The sequence below is a fragment of the Numenius arquata genome, chromosome W, assembly GCF_964106895.1.
Source record: "Numenius arquata chromosome W, bNumArq3.hap1.1, whole genome shotgun sequence".
Taxonomy (NCBI): Eukaryota; Metazoa; Chordata; class Aves; order Charadriiformes; family Scolopacidae; genus Numenius; species Numenius arquata.
In genome coordinates this window covers 13,674,858-13,695,470 of record NC_133615.1, presented here as the reverse complement: position 1 = coordinate 13,695,470, position 20,613 = coordinate 13,674,858, and the positions used below count along the sequence as shown (strand labels likewise).

The window sequence follows — 20,613 nt, the reverse complement described above, 5'->3', positions numbered from 1 at the left end:
TTGTATGTCTCCTCACAACACTCCCATATTGCCCGTAAAGAAGCCGGATGGGTCCTATCGCTTAGTACAAGATCTGAGAGCCATAAACGAATGAACCATTACCCGGTTCCCTGTGGTGGCTAACCCACACACTATACTTAATCGGTTAAGTCCAGAATATAAATGGTATAGTGTTATAGATTTAAAAGATGCTTTTTGGGCCTGTCCCTTAGAAGAAGAATGTAGAGACTATTTTGCTTTCGAGTGGGAGGATCCCAGAACCCATAGAAAACAACAATTACGGTGGACTGTTTTGCCCCAGGGATTCACAGAATCCCCAAATTTGTTTGGACAAGCTCTGGAACAATTATTGGAATCCTACGAATTAAGTCAGGGATTAATCCTGATTCAATACGTAGACGATTTATTGATTGCAGGAAAAACTCAAGAAGAAGTCAGAAATGAGAGCATCAAATTATTAAACTTTTTGGGCCTCAAGGGGTTAAAGGTTTCTAAGTCCAAATTGCAGTTCACTGAAGAAGAGGTAAAATATTTGGGACATTGGCTCACAAAGGGACACAAGAAATTAGATCCCGAAAGAGTGAAAGGAATTTTATCCCTAACAGCGCCCACTAATAGAAGACAGATAAGACAGCTGTTGGGATTGTTAGGGTATTGTCGACAGTGGATAGAAAATTACAGCAGTAAAGTAAAATTCTTGCACGAAAAGCTAACTAAAAATGGGTTAGTAAAATGGACCCCTGAAGATGAGAAGCGCTGGGAGAACGTGAAAAGAAACCTGGTGGAAGCACCTGTCCTCAGTTTACCCGATATCCGTAAACCCTTTCAACTTTTTATCAATGTGGATAACGAGACAGCTTATGGGGTTCTGACCCAAGGGTGGGCAGGGCAGAGAAAGCCTGTAGGATATTATTCTAAAATACTAGATCCTGTAAGCCGCGGGTGGCCCACTTGTTTACAAGCAATAGTGGCCACTGCATTATTGGTAGAAGAAGTTGGAAAGGTCACCTTAGGAGGTGAACTAAAGGTATACACCCCCCATAACATTCGAGGAGTATTGCAACAACGAGCTGATAAGTGGCTTACAGACAGTCGATTACTAAAATATGAGGGAATTTTGATTAACTCCCCATGGTTAGAAATGGAAACCACCTCTGTTCAGAATCCTGCCCAATTTTTATATGGGGAACCTAGGGAAGATTTGACACATGACTGTCTCCAACTAATAAATTTGCAAACTAAGATAAGGGAGGATTTAGAGGAAGATGAATTAGGCGAAGGGGAGAAATTATTTGTGGATGGTTCCTCACGAGTGGTTGAAGGACAACGGAAATGGGGATATGCTATTGTGGACGGGTATACCTTTCAGATAAAAGAGTCAGGACCATTAAATAAAGCTTGGTCCGCACAAGCATGTGAGTTATATGCTATGATGAGAGCATTAAAACTTTTAGAAAATAAAATTGGAACCATTTATACAGATTCAAAGTATGCCTTTGGGGTGGTGCATACCTTTGGAAAAATTTGGGAAGAGAGGGGCTGGATTATACAAACTGACAGGAACTCCTCAGGTTTTTCCTTTTTGCTGTGAAACAGAGACAGAAATACCTGAATCGCCCAGTATAGGAGATCTCCGTAGAATACCCTGCGTGAAACACCCCACTTCCGGACATTTATGTTGGGTTGTTTGCCGATGTTTAAATTGCGATAAAGAATGGTCCTGTGTTTCATTTAAGAGACAACCTTATTGTATGAAATGTCGCAATAATTTGACACATACCAGGGAACAACGGGCTCAAGCAGAGATTCGTAAATTATTTTGTGGGTGGGAATTGTCAATACCCGAGCTTTGGGAAATATATGAAACAGACTGGTATAGAGTTTTAAGACAGTGTGTTATAAGATTTGCCTGGAAACGGGCACAACAACCAAACAGGTGGAAATATATTTGAGAGGTAACTAACTCTTTAGACCTTGGAAATTATTGACAGGATAACAGCAAAATCCCCCTGAAGACTACCTGCTGCTGCCGAGAAGATATTAATATCCCGTTGCTCTCCGCAAAAGAGTAGACGAGGAAGGCAGAGAGGTACTGAACAGTGGGGGAAATGAAAGCTGGTATCCTATTAATGGTATTAATTACCACGACTTTAGAAAATGAACATCAACCCTTCAATTGGACCTTAGGTCGATGGGAAGATTCAATAGAAGTTCGGTATAATGTGACAGCCGGACCCCCAGAATTCCAAGTTAAATTGGAAGAATTAGTCTTTTATGAACTAGACCCACCCGGTCAACAAGAAAGAGCAATAAAACCTTTTTATCTCTGCCCCAGTTTGAATCCAGGGAAAAGCTATTGCAATTTCCCTAATCACTATTACTGTGCATATTGGGGATGTGAAACCATAGCTTCAAACTGGGATGTAGCCAGTAAAGATAGATTTTTAAATATAATATGGGGGCCCAGAGGATGCAACCCGCCAGCTTCTAGCTGGGATGGACACATAGAGGGCTCTCATCTTGGCAACTGTAAGCATGTTATATTAGAAATCCTGCAGCCTAATGACCATGGATGGTTATTTGGACGAACCTGGGGAATGCGATATTGGGAATCTGGAACTGATAGAGGAGGACTAATATTCATTCAAAAACGGGAAGTTAAAATACCACAAGCAGTAGGGCCCAATCGAGTCATCACAAAGCCAAAGGGAGGAAACTCCACAGCCTCAGTCACCCCAGGGACATACCTAACCTCTACAAATAAAGTGGAGAAAATACCCAAAGATGATGAACCCCTATGGGCTGTAATGAAGGCAGCCTATCAAGCTCTAAATGCAACAAATCCAAATTTTACCACTTCCTGTTGGTTATGTTATGATGTAAAACCCCCTTTTTATGAAGGGATAGCTGTGCCATCTCCCTTTAATACCTCTGCCGAGGAGAATCCCCCCAGATGTAATTGGAAAGAACGGAAAGCAGGGATTACTCTCCAACAGGTCAGAGGGAGCGGTTGGTGTATAGGAAAGGTGACGAATGGGGAAAGAGCTCTATGTACTAACCAAACTCAAAACTTGACATCTGATATTAAATGGATTCTGCCTAGTCCTGGGGCATGGTGGGTTTGTTCCATAACCGGATTAACACCTTGTTTGTCCACTGCTGTTCTCAAGAAAAATGCCTCAGAATTTTGTGTACAAGTTACTGTGGTACCTAGAATCCTCTTACATGGGGAAGAAACTATGTATTTACATTGGAGCAATTCAGGACATAAAATCAACAAAAGAGAGCCAATATCTGCAATTACTATAGCTACTCTACTTGGTTTAGGGGTCGCCGGGACCGCCACTGGCATAACCTCCTTGGTACAACAACAACAGAGTCTAACATCTCTAAGAGCTGCAGTAGACGAAGATTTGGCCCGAATAGAAAAATCTGTTTCCTATTTAGAGAAATCATTGACCTCATTGTCAGAAGTAGTTTTACAGAATCGAAGAGGATTGGACCTTTTGTTCATGCAAAACGGAGGATTATGTGCTGCCCTAGGTGAAGAATGTTGCTTTTATGCTGACCATACAGGGGTAGTAAGAGATTCATTAGCTAAGCTGAGAGAAGGATTAGAGAAAAGAAAACGGGAACAAGAGGCTCAGTCCTCCTGGTATGAATCTTGGTTTAATCCGTCACCATGGCTGACTACCTTAATTTCTACTTTGGCGGGACCCCTCATAATGTTACTATTGGCTCTGACTTTTGGACCCTGTGTCATTAATAAACTTGTAACCTTTTTTAAAGGCAGGTTAGAAAAAGTGCAGCTAATGCTGATGAAGCAATCGGAACTGGAAATGAAAATTATACCAAACGAAAATCCTGAATTAGATGCCGCTTGTGAGGTATTGTCTAGGTTTGATCAGCAAATCACTTATAAATAAAAAAAGGGGGGATTGTAATAAGTAACTAAGGGTAATTTGCTGATCAAACAGGTTAAGCAAGAGGAACGAACCCATTGTAGCAGTCTTGAGAACTTCCTATTTAACCAGAAGATACACGTCCACAATGTTATCTGGCAACACCAAACATGGGAACACCCTGTTTGACAAGAAAGGCTTAACCACAATGTCATCAGAATGTGTTACCTTGAGCGAATGTTAAACCGTTAATGTCGTGCTAACGTGTGCCATTGTACCAATCAACCCTGAAAAGAATAGATTGTATAAGCTGATTCTGTGACGATATCTTATCGAAATTGCCCCAAGCAAGAAGCCCCTCGGAAGAAGCCGAAGAGGGGCGTACCGAAGATGTTGCAATCGACCTCTGTGAAGATAAAAGGAGTCGTTTAGCTTGCCTGAATTTGCGAGTCTTTGGTGGAGCTGCGACTCCCCGGCCGCCCAGCGCTGCTTTTGCTTTCCTACCTTAATAAATATTTAATAAATCTATTTCGGACTCGATTTGTCTTAAAATTCAACTATAACAATAGCACCTCATATGGTTCTGTGTTTTGGATTTGTGACCAAAACAGCATTTTAGTTATTGCTGAACAGTGGTTGTACAGCATCAAGGCTTATTCTGTTTCTCATGCTGCCCCACCAGTGAGTAGGCTGAGGTGCACAAGAAGCTACAGGAAGGAGGAGAGGAGGGAGACATTTGTTTTCCCAAGTAACTGTTAACACATGATGAAGCCCTGCTTTCCTGGAAATGGCTAAACATTTGCCCATCAATGGGAAGTAGTGAACGGATTCCTTATTTTGCTTTGCTTGCATGCACAGCTATTGCTTTATCTATTAAACTGTCTTTATCTCAACCACAACAATCTCAACAATCTGGAAAAATCCTCCTGCTATATTGCTGTTTATTGTAGTTGTTTTACTTGTACTACTGTCAGTTATTCTGAACGAGCCTCTTTTTTGAATATGCTGTGGATACTGTTCTTAGGGACAGTCCACTGCAGCAGATGCACCCACCCTGACAAAGACCCAACAAAAACCTGCAAAAACTTCCAGCCACAGCTCTTGTCACGCCCACATGGTGGTGGTCAGCATGTACGCATTTCAGTCAAAAGGTGAGGAAGTTGGGATATTCAGCCAATGAGGGGCCTACATGAGCATATATGACCGTATATATTAGGTGAGTGATTATGCATTTTGGGTCATCAGCCATAAACCTTAAGAATTCTTAAGTCTCTGGTGTAGTATTTACTCCCGAGCAACATTCTGAACCTGTGGATTGTTAATGTTTGTCAAAGAGGTTTTGGTTAGAGTAAAACTTAGTTTGATTTTGTTACCATTTTGTAAAAATAAGTCCTGTTTTCAGTTTGTTAGTTGATCTGGCTTGGTTTTGTGAGGTTCTGCAACATTTAAATTGGCGTAGTCAGCAGGATGTCTATAGCTGAATTATTATGGAGGCATGGCTGTAGTCCTCCTCCAGGTACAAATTGGGCAAAGGAGAAGTGGTCCGACCTGGTAGCGGTCATGGAGAATAGAAAAATGCCATGGAAATAGTTGAGATGGCAAAAATAAAGGAACTATGTGTGCCATCCTCGGCCCCTGCTCAATTCAAGCACAGGAACAAAATAATGATTGCAACAGATTGGCCAAGGACAACTTAAACAACTAGAAATAGATTGTTTAAAAGGAGAATTGAGAAGAGAAAGAGAGTGGACACGTCTGTTGGAATAAAAAGTTGAAATAATGCTAGCACAAGCAAAAAAAACCCCCATAATTGTCCAAATCCAAAAGTTGATTGTGGGCACAGATCCTGAGGATTGGTATGAGGACATCTAGGGAGACTCTGATGAAAATAGCTCCAAAGAATCATAGGAGCTGGAGGAAAGGGACATGCAACCTCTTATTAAAACAGAGAGGTGCACGGGTCCATAAGACGGAAACCTCTGAACCACAGTCCGCATGATTCCCTGGACCCAAGCTCAGTGAATTGCAAACTAAGCTTTCGTGCAAGCTGGGCCAAATGTAAACAGAGTATTTGTGGAGAGTCTCTCTAACGGGGGTGATTGGATACTGTTGAGCAATGATGAAGCAAGAGGGTTCTGGGATCTGGGAGTGTTTCTGAGTGACAGACCAGAGGACAACCAGTCAATAGCATCCTGAGTGGCTTATTGAGCTGGGGGTGTGGACCCCAAAGAGCAGGGGGAACCTATTACTATTAAAATAAAGGGGTTGTCGGAGCTAGTGGAAGGAGTGCAAAAAGCTGCTTGTATTGAGGTAATTTATGAAAGAGAGCAGCAAGGGATATCGATGGCTGCACTAGTGGACCCTAGCCACCTTAAATCTCTTATTAGGGGATTGCCAGACGCTTTGAAAATACATGTTCAGTCCCTGAGAGAAAGGATTCAGAGACCCATTGAGCTCAATCAGCAAGACCCTCAGAAATTCCCCTGTTTTGACTTGGTCGGAGACGGTACACAATATAGTGATTTATGGGCGCGAGATGAGATGAACTGATCCGGGGAGTGGCACAGATGGGAATAGGAGGGTCTGACAGGCCAGTTGCAAACCCCACAACAACCAGCATCTTTGCAGGTAATCTGAGCCTTTCTGGTGTAGATGGGATCGGACTTATGATTTAGAAAGAAATGACCTTTGTCGAAAAGCATTAGAACTAGGGGGTATCCCAAACAATGTTGCACTGACAACCCACCGATCACTGATCACCAATTGCTAGAGGGGAAAACTAAGGATCAAAGGGAAGCTTCAGCAGCCACACTCCCCCGGGAAGAGAAACTTAACCCTTTCGTGCCTCTGCAGGAGGAGTTGCAAGAGTTAAAAAAATAGAAGCCGCAGTTTGGAGTTCCAGCTGCCCACTCCCCACAGGGTGAATTCCTGCCAATGGTCCGCTGACAGGGAACCTTATATACATATTCCTATGGGTCCAAGACGGATAAGTTTAGAATTTTTAATTGATACAGGGGCCCAAATTAGTGTTTTAAATAAGCAACCCTTCTCTTAAACAAAGAAATCAACATATTTACACAGTCATGAAGAATATAAAAATGTTTTCTTTTTTTCATCTAACTTCTGTAAATGAATGTTAAAAACTTGCATAGAACAGTGCTGGTGAGTAACTCATGTAAGTTTGATGAATAACGGGAACAGTCTTCATGAAAGAAAAAAATCCAAATATTAAATTTCCCCCCTACTTTGTAAAACTGTATGCAAAACACTGGGTACTATTGCATTTTGTCTGCTTAGTTCATACATCACATTGTCTACCTGGATTTTGGTAAGGCCTTTGACTCCGTCCCCCACAGCATTCTCCTGGGGAAGCTGGCAAATCATGGCATAGACAAGTGTAGTCTTCACTGGGTAAAAAACTGGCTGGATGGCCGTGCCCAGAGAGTTGTGATTAATGGGGTGAAATCCAGTTGGCGGCCGGTCACAAGTGGTGTCCCTCAGGGCTCAGATTTGGGGCCAGTCTTGTTTAATATCTTTATTGATGATCTGGATAAGGGGATTGAGCGCACCCTCAGTAAGTTTGCAGACAACACCAAACTAGGTGGGAGTGTTGATCTGCTTGAGGGTCGGAAGGCTCTACAGAGGGACCTGGACAGGCTGGATCAATGGGCCAAGGCCAATGGGATGAGGTTCAATAAGGCCAAGTGCCGGGTCCTGCATTTTGGTCACAACAACCCCAGGCAACGCTACAGGCTCAGGGAAGAGTGGCTGGAAAGCTGCCCAGCAGAAAAGGACCTGGGTGTGCTGGTGGACAGCCGGCTGAACATGAGCCAGCAGTGTGCCCAGGTGGCCAAGAAGGCCAATGGCATCCTGGCTTGTATCAGGAATAGTGTGGCCAGCAGGAGTAGGGAAGTGATTGTGCCTCTGTACTCGGCCCTGGTGAGGCCTCACCTCGAGTACTGTGTTCAGTTCTGGGCCCCTCACTACAGGAAGGACATTGAAGTGCTGGAGCGTGTCCAGAGGAGAGCCACCAAGCTGGTGAGGGGTCTAGAGAACAAGTCCTATGAGGAGAGGCTGAGGGAACTGGGCATGTTTAGTTTGGAGAAGAGGAGGCTGAGGGGAGATCTCATTGCCCTCTACAACTACCTGAAAGGAGGTTGTAGAGAAGTGGGTGTTGGCCTCTTCTCCCAAGTGAATAATGACAGGACCAGAGGAAATGGTCTGACGTTGTGGCAGGGGAGGTTTAGATTGGATATTAGGAAGAATTACTTTACTGAGAGAGTGGTCAGGCACTGGAACAGCCTGCCCAGGGAGGTGGTGGAGTCGCCATCCCTGGAGGTATTTAAGAAACGTGTAGATGTGCACTTCAGGGCATGCTCTAGTGGCCGAGATTGTAGGGGTTTTTTGTGTGTGTATGGTTGGACTTGGTGATCTCAGAGGTCCTTTCCAACCATGACGATTCTGTGATCACCATCCATGAGTTTCTTCTGTTATTCTTTGAAATAGCAATATAAGTAAAAAATATAAGCCAATATAAATCCTATACTTCAAGTCAATGGAATTAAGTTTACTACTTTAGGGTCTGTTCTAGCAAAGAACCTATGAATTTTGTTTTAATTCCTACTGTTTTTATGTGTCTGCTACACAACTCTAAATATGCAAATAGCTACAATAAGAACATTTCTCTACAGTCAACTATTCCACTTTTAACACAAAATAGGTTCCACTGACTCTCCATGGAGGAGAGCAGTTTGTGTCATAATATTTGAGGATTAGCCTCTTAATCCCTGTAGAACTTCTCATTTCATTACATGTAGTTGCATACGACTGCTGGTAGACATTTGGAAAACAGCCAGGACTGGACAAGGCAGTCTGCTTTGAAAATGTTTTAAAAGAACTAACAACTTTGAGTTTTGCTGTTTAGCATGAAGTATTCAATCTATCATTATACTTTACTGGTCCAACAAATTTAATATCTAAATAATTATTGAAAAACACACACATTTCTAATGAAGCGCTCTACAAATTTGTGCTTTAATCAATTTTTTAATAATATTTAAAATTTAAAATTAATCTTAGTGAAATTATTTTTTCTTAAAAACTCTATGCTGATGTTTGCTTACCTCATTGTCTGACTCCACAAGCACTTGATCATATTCACTAAGAGCTACTAGGAACATGATAGATGTAACGTTTTCAAAGCAATGTATCCATTTTCTTCTTTCCGATCGTTGGCCTCCTACATCCACCATTCTGCAAAATTAACAATGATCACATCAACTCCACAAATACCTTAGCAGATAAACATACAATCATATATGGAACACTAAATTCAAGAATTTAGTTGAAAACACAATTTGGTTTATTTTTCTTAAAAATTTTACCATTCATATTGAAGACTAATGGAATGTGTTGTAAGTAAACAGGTTATCGTATTTGCTTTTTAGTCTGCTGTGCTTTCTGAATTTGAATTATTATGGGTCTCAAACCCCTCAAATTTCTGATATTCCAAACTCTCATGATTCTGAGCCACGATTCTAGAATGTATGCCCTGTATATTCAGCAGAAACACATATCCACAGAATGAAATTTGTGGCCTGCCTTTCTCCCAAGAAATTACCAGTCAAAATTCCAAACTTGTCAAGGCTGCCTAATTTTAAGAGTATAAATAGAATACAATCTGTATATACTGAAGTTGTTAATAGTCAAAATAAAAACTCAAATTTACTGGCAGAATGTACTCTCAATTCATTATGGGTCTTAATGTAACTAGACACTCAGGTGTATAACTTGAAACTGTAATTGCATAGTTATTCTTTAAGCAACTGTATTTGCACTCAAAATGAACTGTGGAAAAATTATTTGTAGGAGTGGTATTAAACTGTCCTGGTTTGAGGTAAAACAGAACTAATTTTCTGTTCAGTAATTTTCCCTTGTTAGCTGGGCCTCTTCTAACTAACTAAACTCTGAAATTAACGGCATATTGTTCAGAAACTGCTCGCTCTCATAGTGATAAGACCTGATAATACCAAGGAATGGTATGCAGAGAGGCCCTTGCTTATACTTATTGCTATAACAACCAAGGTCAGGTAAATTTGTTATTTGCCCCGTTGGAGGGTCGGAAGCGGAAAAGCGTAGAGGGGTCACACCTGTAGGGAGGAGCGGACAGGACAGGTGACCCAAAACTGACCAACAGGGTATTCCATCCCATCTGCATCATGCTCGGTATAAAAGCTGAGGGATCAAAGGGTCATCTCTCTTCCTTCAATGGCCGACATCTGAGGAGGACCCTGTCTGTTCGTCTGCCTTTGATCCCGATCCGAGCAATCCTGACTCCAGATCCGGAATCCAGCTCCTGTCCATCACCGAGTCCAGCCTGGGACTTTTCCCTTGTGCCTGCCGGTGACGTGATCATCACCCTGGGAGCTTGATACGGTTTTGTATATACTGTATATATATATTTTTTTTTTTCTTTTTTTTTTTTTTTTTTTTTTTTATTATTTATTATTTCATTATTTATTAATATTTTCATTAAAGTAGTTTAGTTTTTTCTAAACTCATAATTTTTTTTTTATCTCTTCCTCTCCTCTCTTTTCCTTAGAGGGGGGGGGAGGGGCCATCTGTCGCTCTGATTGGTTAATCTGGTCAAAACCACGACAGATTTATTGGCGCCCAACGTGGGGCTCGACTGTGGTACGACTAGAGCTCTGGTAGATTGTCTAAATAGTTTGAATTCCAGCTTTCTCCGGGATTAAAACAGACAGCTCACATCATGTTTTTAGACAGGATATTGTATCATATCTTGATGGGGATTTCGTCCAGATTACTTGATTCGGCACTGTATAATTTGCCTTATGTGTTGTATAATTTACTTGCTCTTTGTGTCTGTATGCGGTGGTTCAAACGTGGTATTCTGGTATTGTGTTTGATCCTGATCCATACCGTGATTGAATGGCTGGTTTCTTTACCTAGATTCCTCGGGCATTTTGTACTGAATCCTGTTGCTAATTATACTTCGAATTTTACCTTGGGAATGTTTACTTCACCCTTTACTGCTTATGCGAATACATCATCATCAGAGACAGAGGATGCAGCCCCTTTGAATAGTGTGAATGACAGCTGCATTCTTAAAATCATTATTTTAGTGTCAATTTTGCTGCATGGGCTGCAGGGGTGGTTTCTCTTTAAATCTTGGCGCAGACTTGCGATATGCACTGACACTGACCTTACTCGGACTCCATCCGCACCGGTACAATAAAACTCAAATTTACTGGCAGAATGTACTCTCAATTCATTATGGGTCTTAATGTAACTAGACACTCAGGTGTATAACTTGAAACTGTAATTGCATAGTTATTCTTTAAGCAACTGTATTTGCACTCAAAATGAACTGTGGAAAAATTATTTGTAGGAGTGGTATTAAACTTACAAAATGTCACTTCTCTCTAAATCAAGTACAGAAATGGTACCTTTACATTTCATAATTTATTATTCCTAATAAAACTGTTATAGTCATTTCATTGAAAAATGGCTTCCAGTTTTTCTATCAATAATAACTACTTTCAGAAAAAAGCAAGTCCGTCTGTCTCTCATCCTCTTGACATCTTTAACAAAAGCTGTTAGTCATATATGGACAAAAACATGAAAATAAAATGAACAAGCTCAAATTTTAAAAACATTGAATAATTTGTACTTTTAACCAATATCCTATACATGGTATTAATAATGTAAAAGGAAACAAAAGAAACAAAGCAAATGGGTGTTAAACTTTTTTTTCTACCTGAAAATGACGCTTTGTAAGTCGAATGGATATTCAATGATCCCTGTTGTTGGGACTCGAACTCTAAGCACATCTTGCTGAGTTGGCAGATAGGCTGAATCTGCTATGCGGTCCAAGTCGTTAAGGTAACTATAGATGGGGAGAAATGTATGACAGTGATACCATAATCCCACTGAGGAAAAGAGAAAGGAAAACTTGGGAAAAGAAATGGGGTGTGTGATAGGAAGAAGTGCAACAGAAAAAAGAGCAATATCAATATGAAAGAGGGAAGGAAATATAAAGGAGTGTTCCATTCCCCCTTCCTGGTCATTTTCATAGCTTCAAGTAAATTCTACAAAAGGACAGCATGACTATTATGATTTTCATATAAATTTGCTTGGCTTTCACATGCTGAATCAACAACAATTCAAAATTTTCAGTTATTCAATTGTGGTTAATTTAAAGACAAATAATATGATAAAATGTGTAAGAAATATAAGACTAATTTTATCTGAAACTATAACATATTTCTTGATAATTACTCTGCAATGTCTACAAAGGATAGATAAACATGCATCTCCCAAGTGACAGTGAACTATTAATTATCAGTTTCAAAATGGTAGGAGGATAAATGTCACTCTTCGGAGATAAAAGAAAAAAAAGCCAAACTGACAAATTAAAAAACTCTCCACCTGCATTCCTGCATCCACACTGAAACTTCTGATCAAGTTAATAAGCCTGCAGTACATGAAATACATCCCAGTCAGTTAGCAAATAATCTGAAACTGCAATAAAATTGCTTGTAAGGACTTGTTAACTACAACACACAACTCTTCTGCTATTGCTTAATGGTGGTTTTCAAGTATAAAGCAGCAGTGCACTGGAGGTTTTAATTAACTTTCATAAGAGACGCTTCAAAAAAAGAGGGATAATATACCAATATGTGATAGCCTGTTTGGGTCCAGGAGTTGCACATTCCATGAATTCAGTGCACCAGGCAGCTTGGGCTCTCCCCAGGGTAGATGTCTGGGAAAAAGACTGCCACGGGAAATTAAGTTTTTTTGTATTTGACTACTTCCAAACACAAGAATGACCTATTTGGTCACTTAGCTACTGGCAAAATAACCTAAGGCTGCCCTGATTCATTCCAAGGAAGGGTAGCAATGTAATCCTTGCAATTTATCAAATCATTAAATATCATTAAGCTCTGAATGTATTCCTTTCTTCATAGTTACTGTACAAGGTGCTCTTTTTTAAATAAATCCACACAAGGAATAATTAGACTACTTCTAGATACTCTGAATTATTTGCTATGCAATAGCGAAAGTAAATTGTTATGAACAATGACAGAAACAAAGAGATTTGAGTTCTACTTTACAGCAAAAATACAGAAGAATTAATTTGTTAACTCCAGGAGGGAGCCAAAAATATTATCAAATTTTCCTCACTATGATTTTATTAATGAAAGATTAAGCTGATAGTAAATGTTGAAATGCTGAATGTCAGAATATTACACATATTCAGAAAAATGTATTGAACCATATATCTCAGAAAAATTTTCATATTCAGAAATTACTACTCTGAAAATATTTTCTCAGAACCCTGACTAGTTTCTGCCAATAGGAAAAAGGGCTTGAAAATCTGAGCATTTCATCTGCCCTTAGTTGTTTTACACAAAAAGCAGAATGGATAAGCTGATCATCAATTTGCTGGGGGGGGAATTCATAACAAATCCATAACCACCACAATAGGAAATCTAAAGAGATGCTGAAACACTAATTTGCCTCTTTTTCCCTCTCACCCCACCAAAAACATTGGTTTTGTTTTGTGACTTTATTTCAGAAAAAAAGAAGGGTACAAAGAAGCACTGTGGATCATTACATGCTATAGTGGTATTCATGAAAGCAGGGGAGCTTTAAGAGAATACATTTGTTGGTGACCCATTCATACAATTGCTTGTTGCATTCCTTTGGAAAGCCTCAGCTATAGCCTCCAATATGTGAACCTGGTTACTGTACCTCTGCACCACGAGCATAGTGGGCATACTACTAACATATACAGTAGTGTATATCTGACTTTTTTAGAAAGACAATAATTTAAAGGGGCATTATTAAATAGTCATGTTTCATTTGTGTTACTGGAGACCATTTAAAGAGCAAAGTGTCCTAGCTAGTGTCCTAGCACAAAACACTGATGTCATTAAGTTTCAGAAGCAGTAATTTATCCTTTAAAATTACATCTTTTCCTCATCCTCATTCAGTTCTGCTCCAGTTCTGCTCTTAGACATGTACTAAACAGAAAACTTCTTCCTTATTTCACCAGTAGCACCTTCTAGAGGCTATACAGAATCCTTACACAACCTCAGAGTCCTATTTCCTTCCCTAGATAACTTCACTTAACAGTTTAAAAGATGTAGGATGATGAATAAATATATCATTGTATTCATGAAAATAGACTAATAGTTTTGTTGCACAACCTTACTTTTCAATCTTTTATTATTTTTATATTCCTGCCATGAGCATATAGAAAATATGCAATGGACTGTTTACAATAAAAAGAGCTTTTTCCAGTATACTGGGTCTGCTTGGGATGGAGTTAACTTTCTTCATAGCAGCTGGTATGGTGCTGTGTTTTAGATTGGTGACCAAAACAGTGTTGATAACACATCAATGTTTTAGCTATTGCTGAACAGTGCTTCCACAGCATCAAGGCCACCTCTCTTTTTCACTTTGTTGCCCCAGGGAGTAGGCTGGGAGTGGGCAAGAGACTGGGAGGGGACAAAGCCAGGACAACTGACTCAAATCGACCAAAGGGATATTCCATGTCATATCACACTCAGCAATAACAACCGGGGAGTTGGTCTTTTCCAAGGTAGCCATTGCTTGGAGACTGGCTGTGCATTTGTTTGCTTGTGGGAGTTGGTGAGTGAATGTGTTTGCACCACTTGTGGGTTTTCCCCCCACCCTTTCCTTCACTTTTTAAAGTGTTTTTATCTCAACCCATAAGTTTTCTCACTTTTGCTTTTCTGATTCTCTCCCCCATCCCTCTGGGGAAGAAGTGAGTGAACAGCTAGGTGAGTGCTTAGTTGCTGGCTGGGGTCAACCCATGACATCCACTTAAATTTTTGGTTTGTTTTTTTTTAACACAGACATTAGTGTAGAAGAATTACTTAGGCTGGAATTCAGATTTTAAAGCAATTTTTACATTCTTGCTTTGAAGCAAAGGAACAGAGATTGATTTTAACTTTCTTCTCATGACCAAATTTTATTTTACTTAATTTCACACTTTTGCAGGAGATTAGCCACACTTCCTGTTACCATATTAGTACATATAACTTTCCACTCTTCTGTCAACTTAGAGAGTATTAAACATGTTTCTGAAAATCAGACTGAAAGCTTTGCCTGCATCAGCAACACAAAATTTCTTTCAAGATACTCTAAAATCAATAAAATCTCCTTATATTTCTCTTTAAAACCCATGTCCCCTCTGATACAAAATAACATAATTAATTAAAAAAAAAAATCAACATTGGGTAAGCGCATGTTTCATCAGGATTGACATCAGGGTCTTTCTGCTCTACTGCACCCAGTGCTTTGTACCCCATCTGATTATTTTGCAATACAGCAGAAACTAACTGTTTCTCTTTAGTAATGTACAATCTTCCCCAAATGCCAGTGGAACAAATCAACACACGCTCAATATCATTATAATGACTTTTGTATTAAGTGCATAACTATACTTTTCTGCCTCTAGAACTGCATACACAAAACCAAAATATTTTCCATTAGGAGGAATGGGGTGATGGTTTGATTTTTTTTTTTTAATAATTTGCTTATTGGGTTGACAGAATATTTCAAAATGCTGAGCGGGAATATGGAAAGTGTAAATGAACAGAAGTGAATGTTTACATAAAAAGGAAAAGACAATTGGAATGTCATTATTATTTAAACACACACTACCAGCACACACAATTTTCAAATATCATTATTATAGCTGTTACAATAACACAGAACATTTAGAATTTCAGTTATTTAGAAAAGAACAGACTAGAATAGTTTCAGTTGGAAAAGACCTACAACGATCATCTAGTCCAACTGCCTGATCAATTCATTGATTCAAGAGGCATTGTCCAAATGCCTCTTAAACACTGACAGGCTTGGAGCATCAACCTCCTCTATAGAAAGTCTGTTCCAGTGTTTGATCACCCCCTCAGTAAATAAATACTTCCTAGTCTAACCCTCCTCTCACGCAGCTTTGAACCATTCAAACACGTCACAGAATCACAGAATCACAGAATGATATGGGGTTGGAAGGGACCTCTGGAGATCATCTAGTCCAACCCCCCTGCCAGAGCAGGTCCACCTGGAGCAGGTTGCACAGGAACACGTCCAGGCGGGTTTTGAATGTCTCAAGAGACGGAGACTCCACCACCTCCCTGGGCAGCCTATTCCAGTGCTCTGGCACCCTCAAAGTAAAGATGTTCCTACTCATGTTTAGGTGGGACTTCTTATATTCAAGTTTGTGCCCATTTCCTCTTGTCCTACCCCTGGGCACCACTGAAAAAAGACTGGCCCCCTCCTCTTGACACCCACCCTTTAAGTATTTATAAGCATTGATCAGATCCCCCCTCAGCCTTCTCTAGACTAAAAAGACCCAAGTCCCTCAGCCTCTCCTCGTAAGGGAGATGCACCAGGCCCCTAATCATCTTTGTAGCCCTCTGCTGTACCCTCTCCAGCAGTTCCCTGTCCTTCTTGAACTGGGGAGCCCAGAACTGGACACAGTATGCCAGATGCGGCCTCACCGGGGCAGGGCAGAGTAGAGGGGCAGGATAACCTCTCTCAACCTGCTGGTCACACTCGATGCCCCCCAGGATGCCATTGGCCTTCCTGGCCACAAGGGCACATTGCTGCCTCACGGTCATCCTATTATCCACCAGGACTCCTAGGTCTTTTTCCTCAGAGCTGCTCTCCAGCAGGTCAGCCCCCAACCTGTACTGGTGCAGGGGGTTATTCCTCCCCAGGTGCAGCACCCCACACTTGCCCTTGTTGAATTTCATCAGGTTCCTCTCTGCCCAGCTCTCCAGCCTGTCCAGGTCTCACTGTATGGCAGCACAGCACTCCATCGTGTCAACAACCCCTCCCAGTTTTGTATCGTCAGCAAACTTGCTGAGGGTACACTCCATCCTCTCATCCAGGTCATTGATGAATATATTGAACAGGACTGGACCCAGTACTGACCCCTGGGGGACACCACTTGTTACAGACCTCCAACTAGATTCTGTGCCCCTAATAACAACCCTCCGAGCTCTGTCTTTCAGACAGTTTTCAATCCACCTCACTGTCCATTCCTCTAATCCACATTTCCTAAGCTTACCTATGAAGATGCTGTGGGAGACTGTGTCAAAAGCCTTGCTGAAGTCAAGGTAGACAACATCCACCGCCCTCCCCTCATCTATCCATCCAGTCGTGCCATCGTAGAAGGCTATCAGGTTAGTCAGACATGACTTCCCCTTGGTGAATCCGTGTCGACTACTTCTGATAGCTTTCTTTTCCTCCATATGCTTTGAGATGACACCCAGAACGAGTCATTCCATCATCTTTCCAGGGATGGAGGTGAGGCTGAACGGCCTGTAGTTTCCCAGGTCCTCCTTCTTGCCCTTTTTGAAGACTGGGATGACAATGGCTTTCCTCCAGTCCTCAGGCACCTCGCCTGTTCTCCAGGACCTTTCAAAGATGATGGAGAGTGGCTCAGCAATGACTTCTGCCAGCTCCCTTGGCACTCACGGGTGCATCCCATCAGGACCCATGGACTTGTGGGTATCCAGTTCACTTAACTGCTCCTTAACTTGGTCTTCCTGCACCAAGGGAAGGGCTTCCTTTGTCCAGACTTTCTCTGATTCTTCAAAATTCTGTGGCTCCTGAGGGCTGGCCTGAGCAGTAAAGACTGAAGCAAAGAAAGCATTTAGCAACTCCACCTTCTCTGCATCCTCCGTCACCATGGCACCCGTCTCATTCAACAGTGGGCCCACATTTTCTCTGTTTTTCCTTTTCCCTCCAATATACTTAAAAAACCCCTTCTTGTTAACTTTGACATCCCTTGCTAATTTTAGTTCCAAGGAGGCCTTGGCTTTCCTCGTTTCATCCCTGCCTACTCTGACGGCATTCTTGTAATCTTCCCAAGCGGTCAGTCCCTTCTTCCACTCAGTGTAAACTTCCTTCTTCCACTTGAGCTTTTTCAGAAGCTCCCTGCTCAGCCACGCAGGTCTCTGGCTTCCCTTGCCTGTTTTCTTGCTCTTAGGGATGCACCGATCCTGAGCTTGGAGAAAGCGATGTTTGAATATCAACCAGCTCTCATGAGCCTCCCCACCTTCCAGAGCCTTATCCCATGGGATTTCTCCTAGCAGTTTCTTGAAGAGGTCAAAGTTAGCCCCCCTGAAATCCAGGGTTTCAGTCCTACTTGTTGTTTTGCGCATACTACCCACGATCCTGAACTCTATCTTTTCATGGTCACTGCAGCCAAGGCTGCCCCCAACCTTAATGTCCTCCACCAGTCCCTCTTTGTTTGTCAGCACTAGGTCCAGTAGTGCTTCTCTCCTCGTTGGTTCCTCCACCAGCTGAGACAAGAAGTTATCATCAGTACACTGGAGGAACCTCCTGGACTGTAGATGCCTGGCTGTCTAGCCTTCCCAGCAGATATCAGGGTGGTTGAAGTCCCCCATGAGAACCAAAGCCTGTGATTGAGAGGCAACTTTGAGCTGACTGTAAAAGGCCTCATCAACTTCCCCATCCTGATCAAGTGGCCTGTAATAAACACCCACAACGGTGTCCCTCATATTGGCCTGCCCCTTAATCCTCACCCACAAGCTCTCAACTCTCTCTTCATCTGACCCCAGGGAGGGCTTTGGGGACATCTCCTCACACTGTATCCATTCCTTTGCATAGAGGGCAACACCTCCGCCCCTCCTTCCTTGCCTGTCCCTTCTGAACAGCTTGTAGCCCTCAATAGCCACACTCCAGTCATAGGATTCATCCCACCAGGTTTCAGTGATGGCCACTATATCATAGCTTTCCAGCAGCACAGCGGCTTCCAACTCCTCCTGCTTGTTGCCCATGCTGCGTGCATTGGTGTAGAGGCACTTCAGCTGGGCTGTTGGCTGTGCCACCTTCTTAGGGGAACACCCCTTGAGGTGTCTCAGAGGTGTTTCTCTGTTTACTTCAACTACCTCAGGAGCTGCTGGTTCATCTCCATAAAACTTTGACTGCAGTGCAGTGTCCCCAGCCTGCCTCAGGGCAACAGGTTGAAGGCCCTTACTAGCACCCCATCCCTCTAACCCTGATGAGATACCCCACAGCTTGTCGCAGGCAAGCCTGATGTTATTACCCCCTTCCCCCTTCACATCTAGTTTAAAGCCCTGTCAATCAACCCCGCAATCTCTTGGGCAAGAACCCCCTTCTCCCATTGAGACAGGTGCCTCCCATTTGCTGTTAACAAGCCCGGTGTTGTATGGGTGAATCCAATGTCAAAGAACCCAAAGTTATGGCAGTGACACCAGCCACGGAGCCACGTATTAATTGTCTGTATTCGTCTGTTCCTCCCAGCGTCATTGCTCGTAACTGGAAGGAGTGATGAAAACATAACCTGTGCCCCAGACTCTCTTACCAGCCCTCCCAACTTTCTGAAGTCTCTTTTTATGGATCTGGGGCTGCAAGTTGCAGATTCCTCTGTGCCTATATGAAAAACCATTAATGGGGTCCTATCACTGGATCCCAGGGAGAAGAGATCAGCACCTCCCTCTCCACTTCCCCTCCTCAGGAAGCTGTAGAGAGCAATGAGGTCACCCCTCAGCCTCCTTTTCTCCAACCAGAGAAGCCCAAAGTCCTTAGCCACTCCTCATAGGACATGCCCTCCAGCCCCTTCACCAGCTTTGTTGCCCTCCTCGAGGCATTCAAGGACCTTTACAGCCTTCTTAAATTGCCTGCACACAATACTCAAGGTGAGGCCACACCTTTGATAACCCTTTGATAAAGGGTTTATCATAGTTTCTAAGTCTTTATTGTTGCAGTGAATTATATTAAAGGCTTCTTCATATCAAAAGGGCTGGATCAACGAGTTGGGTGGATCAACTGGTGGTGTAAATGTTTCTCCCTGAGCTCATTAAGAGAGTGTGAATGTGTCTCTGAGTTAGGCAGACCAGCATGGGAGGAGTGTATACCTGGCTCGGTCCAATATAGAGTATAAGAACTGAACAACTAACAAAAGAATTTTGAGGAGAGCAACAGGTTTGAGCTGGTTTAAATCCACATATTCCTTACTGGCACCTGAGGACACACAGCATCATGACAGTGAACATATTATAGAGAACAGTAATGGGAATCACATTGGTATTGACTCTGGCACAAGCAGCAACCTTAAAAACATCAAAACATCAAACACCTTTTCCAACTGCAACTATGCAGGCCAAATCCCCACTCCAGCTGCTTCTCACTGCACCTTTTTCCAAAAGTCACAGTCCATCCCTAGCTCCTAGCTCTTGCACTTGTGCAATGTCTCCATAACCTATTGCTGTGAAAATGATTTGGAATAGCAAAGAAGCAGTATGGAAATTGTTCAAATTAAGCCAGCTTCTTTGACAAATACAGAGTGGAGTGTGGCAAGTCCGTAACTTCCAGCAGGGAAGCAGGACGGAGTTACCTCTTCCACTGGTTTATCTGCAACCAGAAGAGGACTTGTGAAGACATTTAATTTACAAGACACCCAACGAAGCAATAGGGCTACATGAAATGTCTTGAGAGTCTCTGTATTCAGACTTCTCTGGATGAAGAGTGAAACAGAATAATACCAGAAAATAAAGATTTTTATTTATTTCTTTGTATAATTACTTATTAAAGACCCAATTCACTATGGCTTTTAAGCACTCATCTACTGCAGTTTTAATCAAACTACTGACAAATA

At 41.9% G+C, this 20,613-nt stretch overlaps 1 protein-coding gene across 1 annotated transcript in view; it reads right to left on the bottom strand.

The window, feature by feature from the left end:
• The window catches only part of LOC141476693 (guanine nucleotide-binding protein G(q) subunit alpha-like), a 191,633-nt gene that overhangs the window by 50,082 nt on the left and 120,938 nt on the right, over nucleotides 1-20,613 (bottom strand). Inside the window, exons 4-5 of the mRNA XM_074165503.1 lie at nucleotides 11,683-11,811; nucleotides 9,026-9,155 (exon numbers count right to left, since the gene is read on the bottom strand). Coding sequence (XP_074021604.1) covers nucleotides 9,026-9,155; nucleotides 11,683-11,811 — 259 coding nt within the window. The remainder of the gene's footprint in view (nucleotides 1-9,025; nucleotides 9,156-11,682; nucleotides 11,812-20,613) is intronic.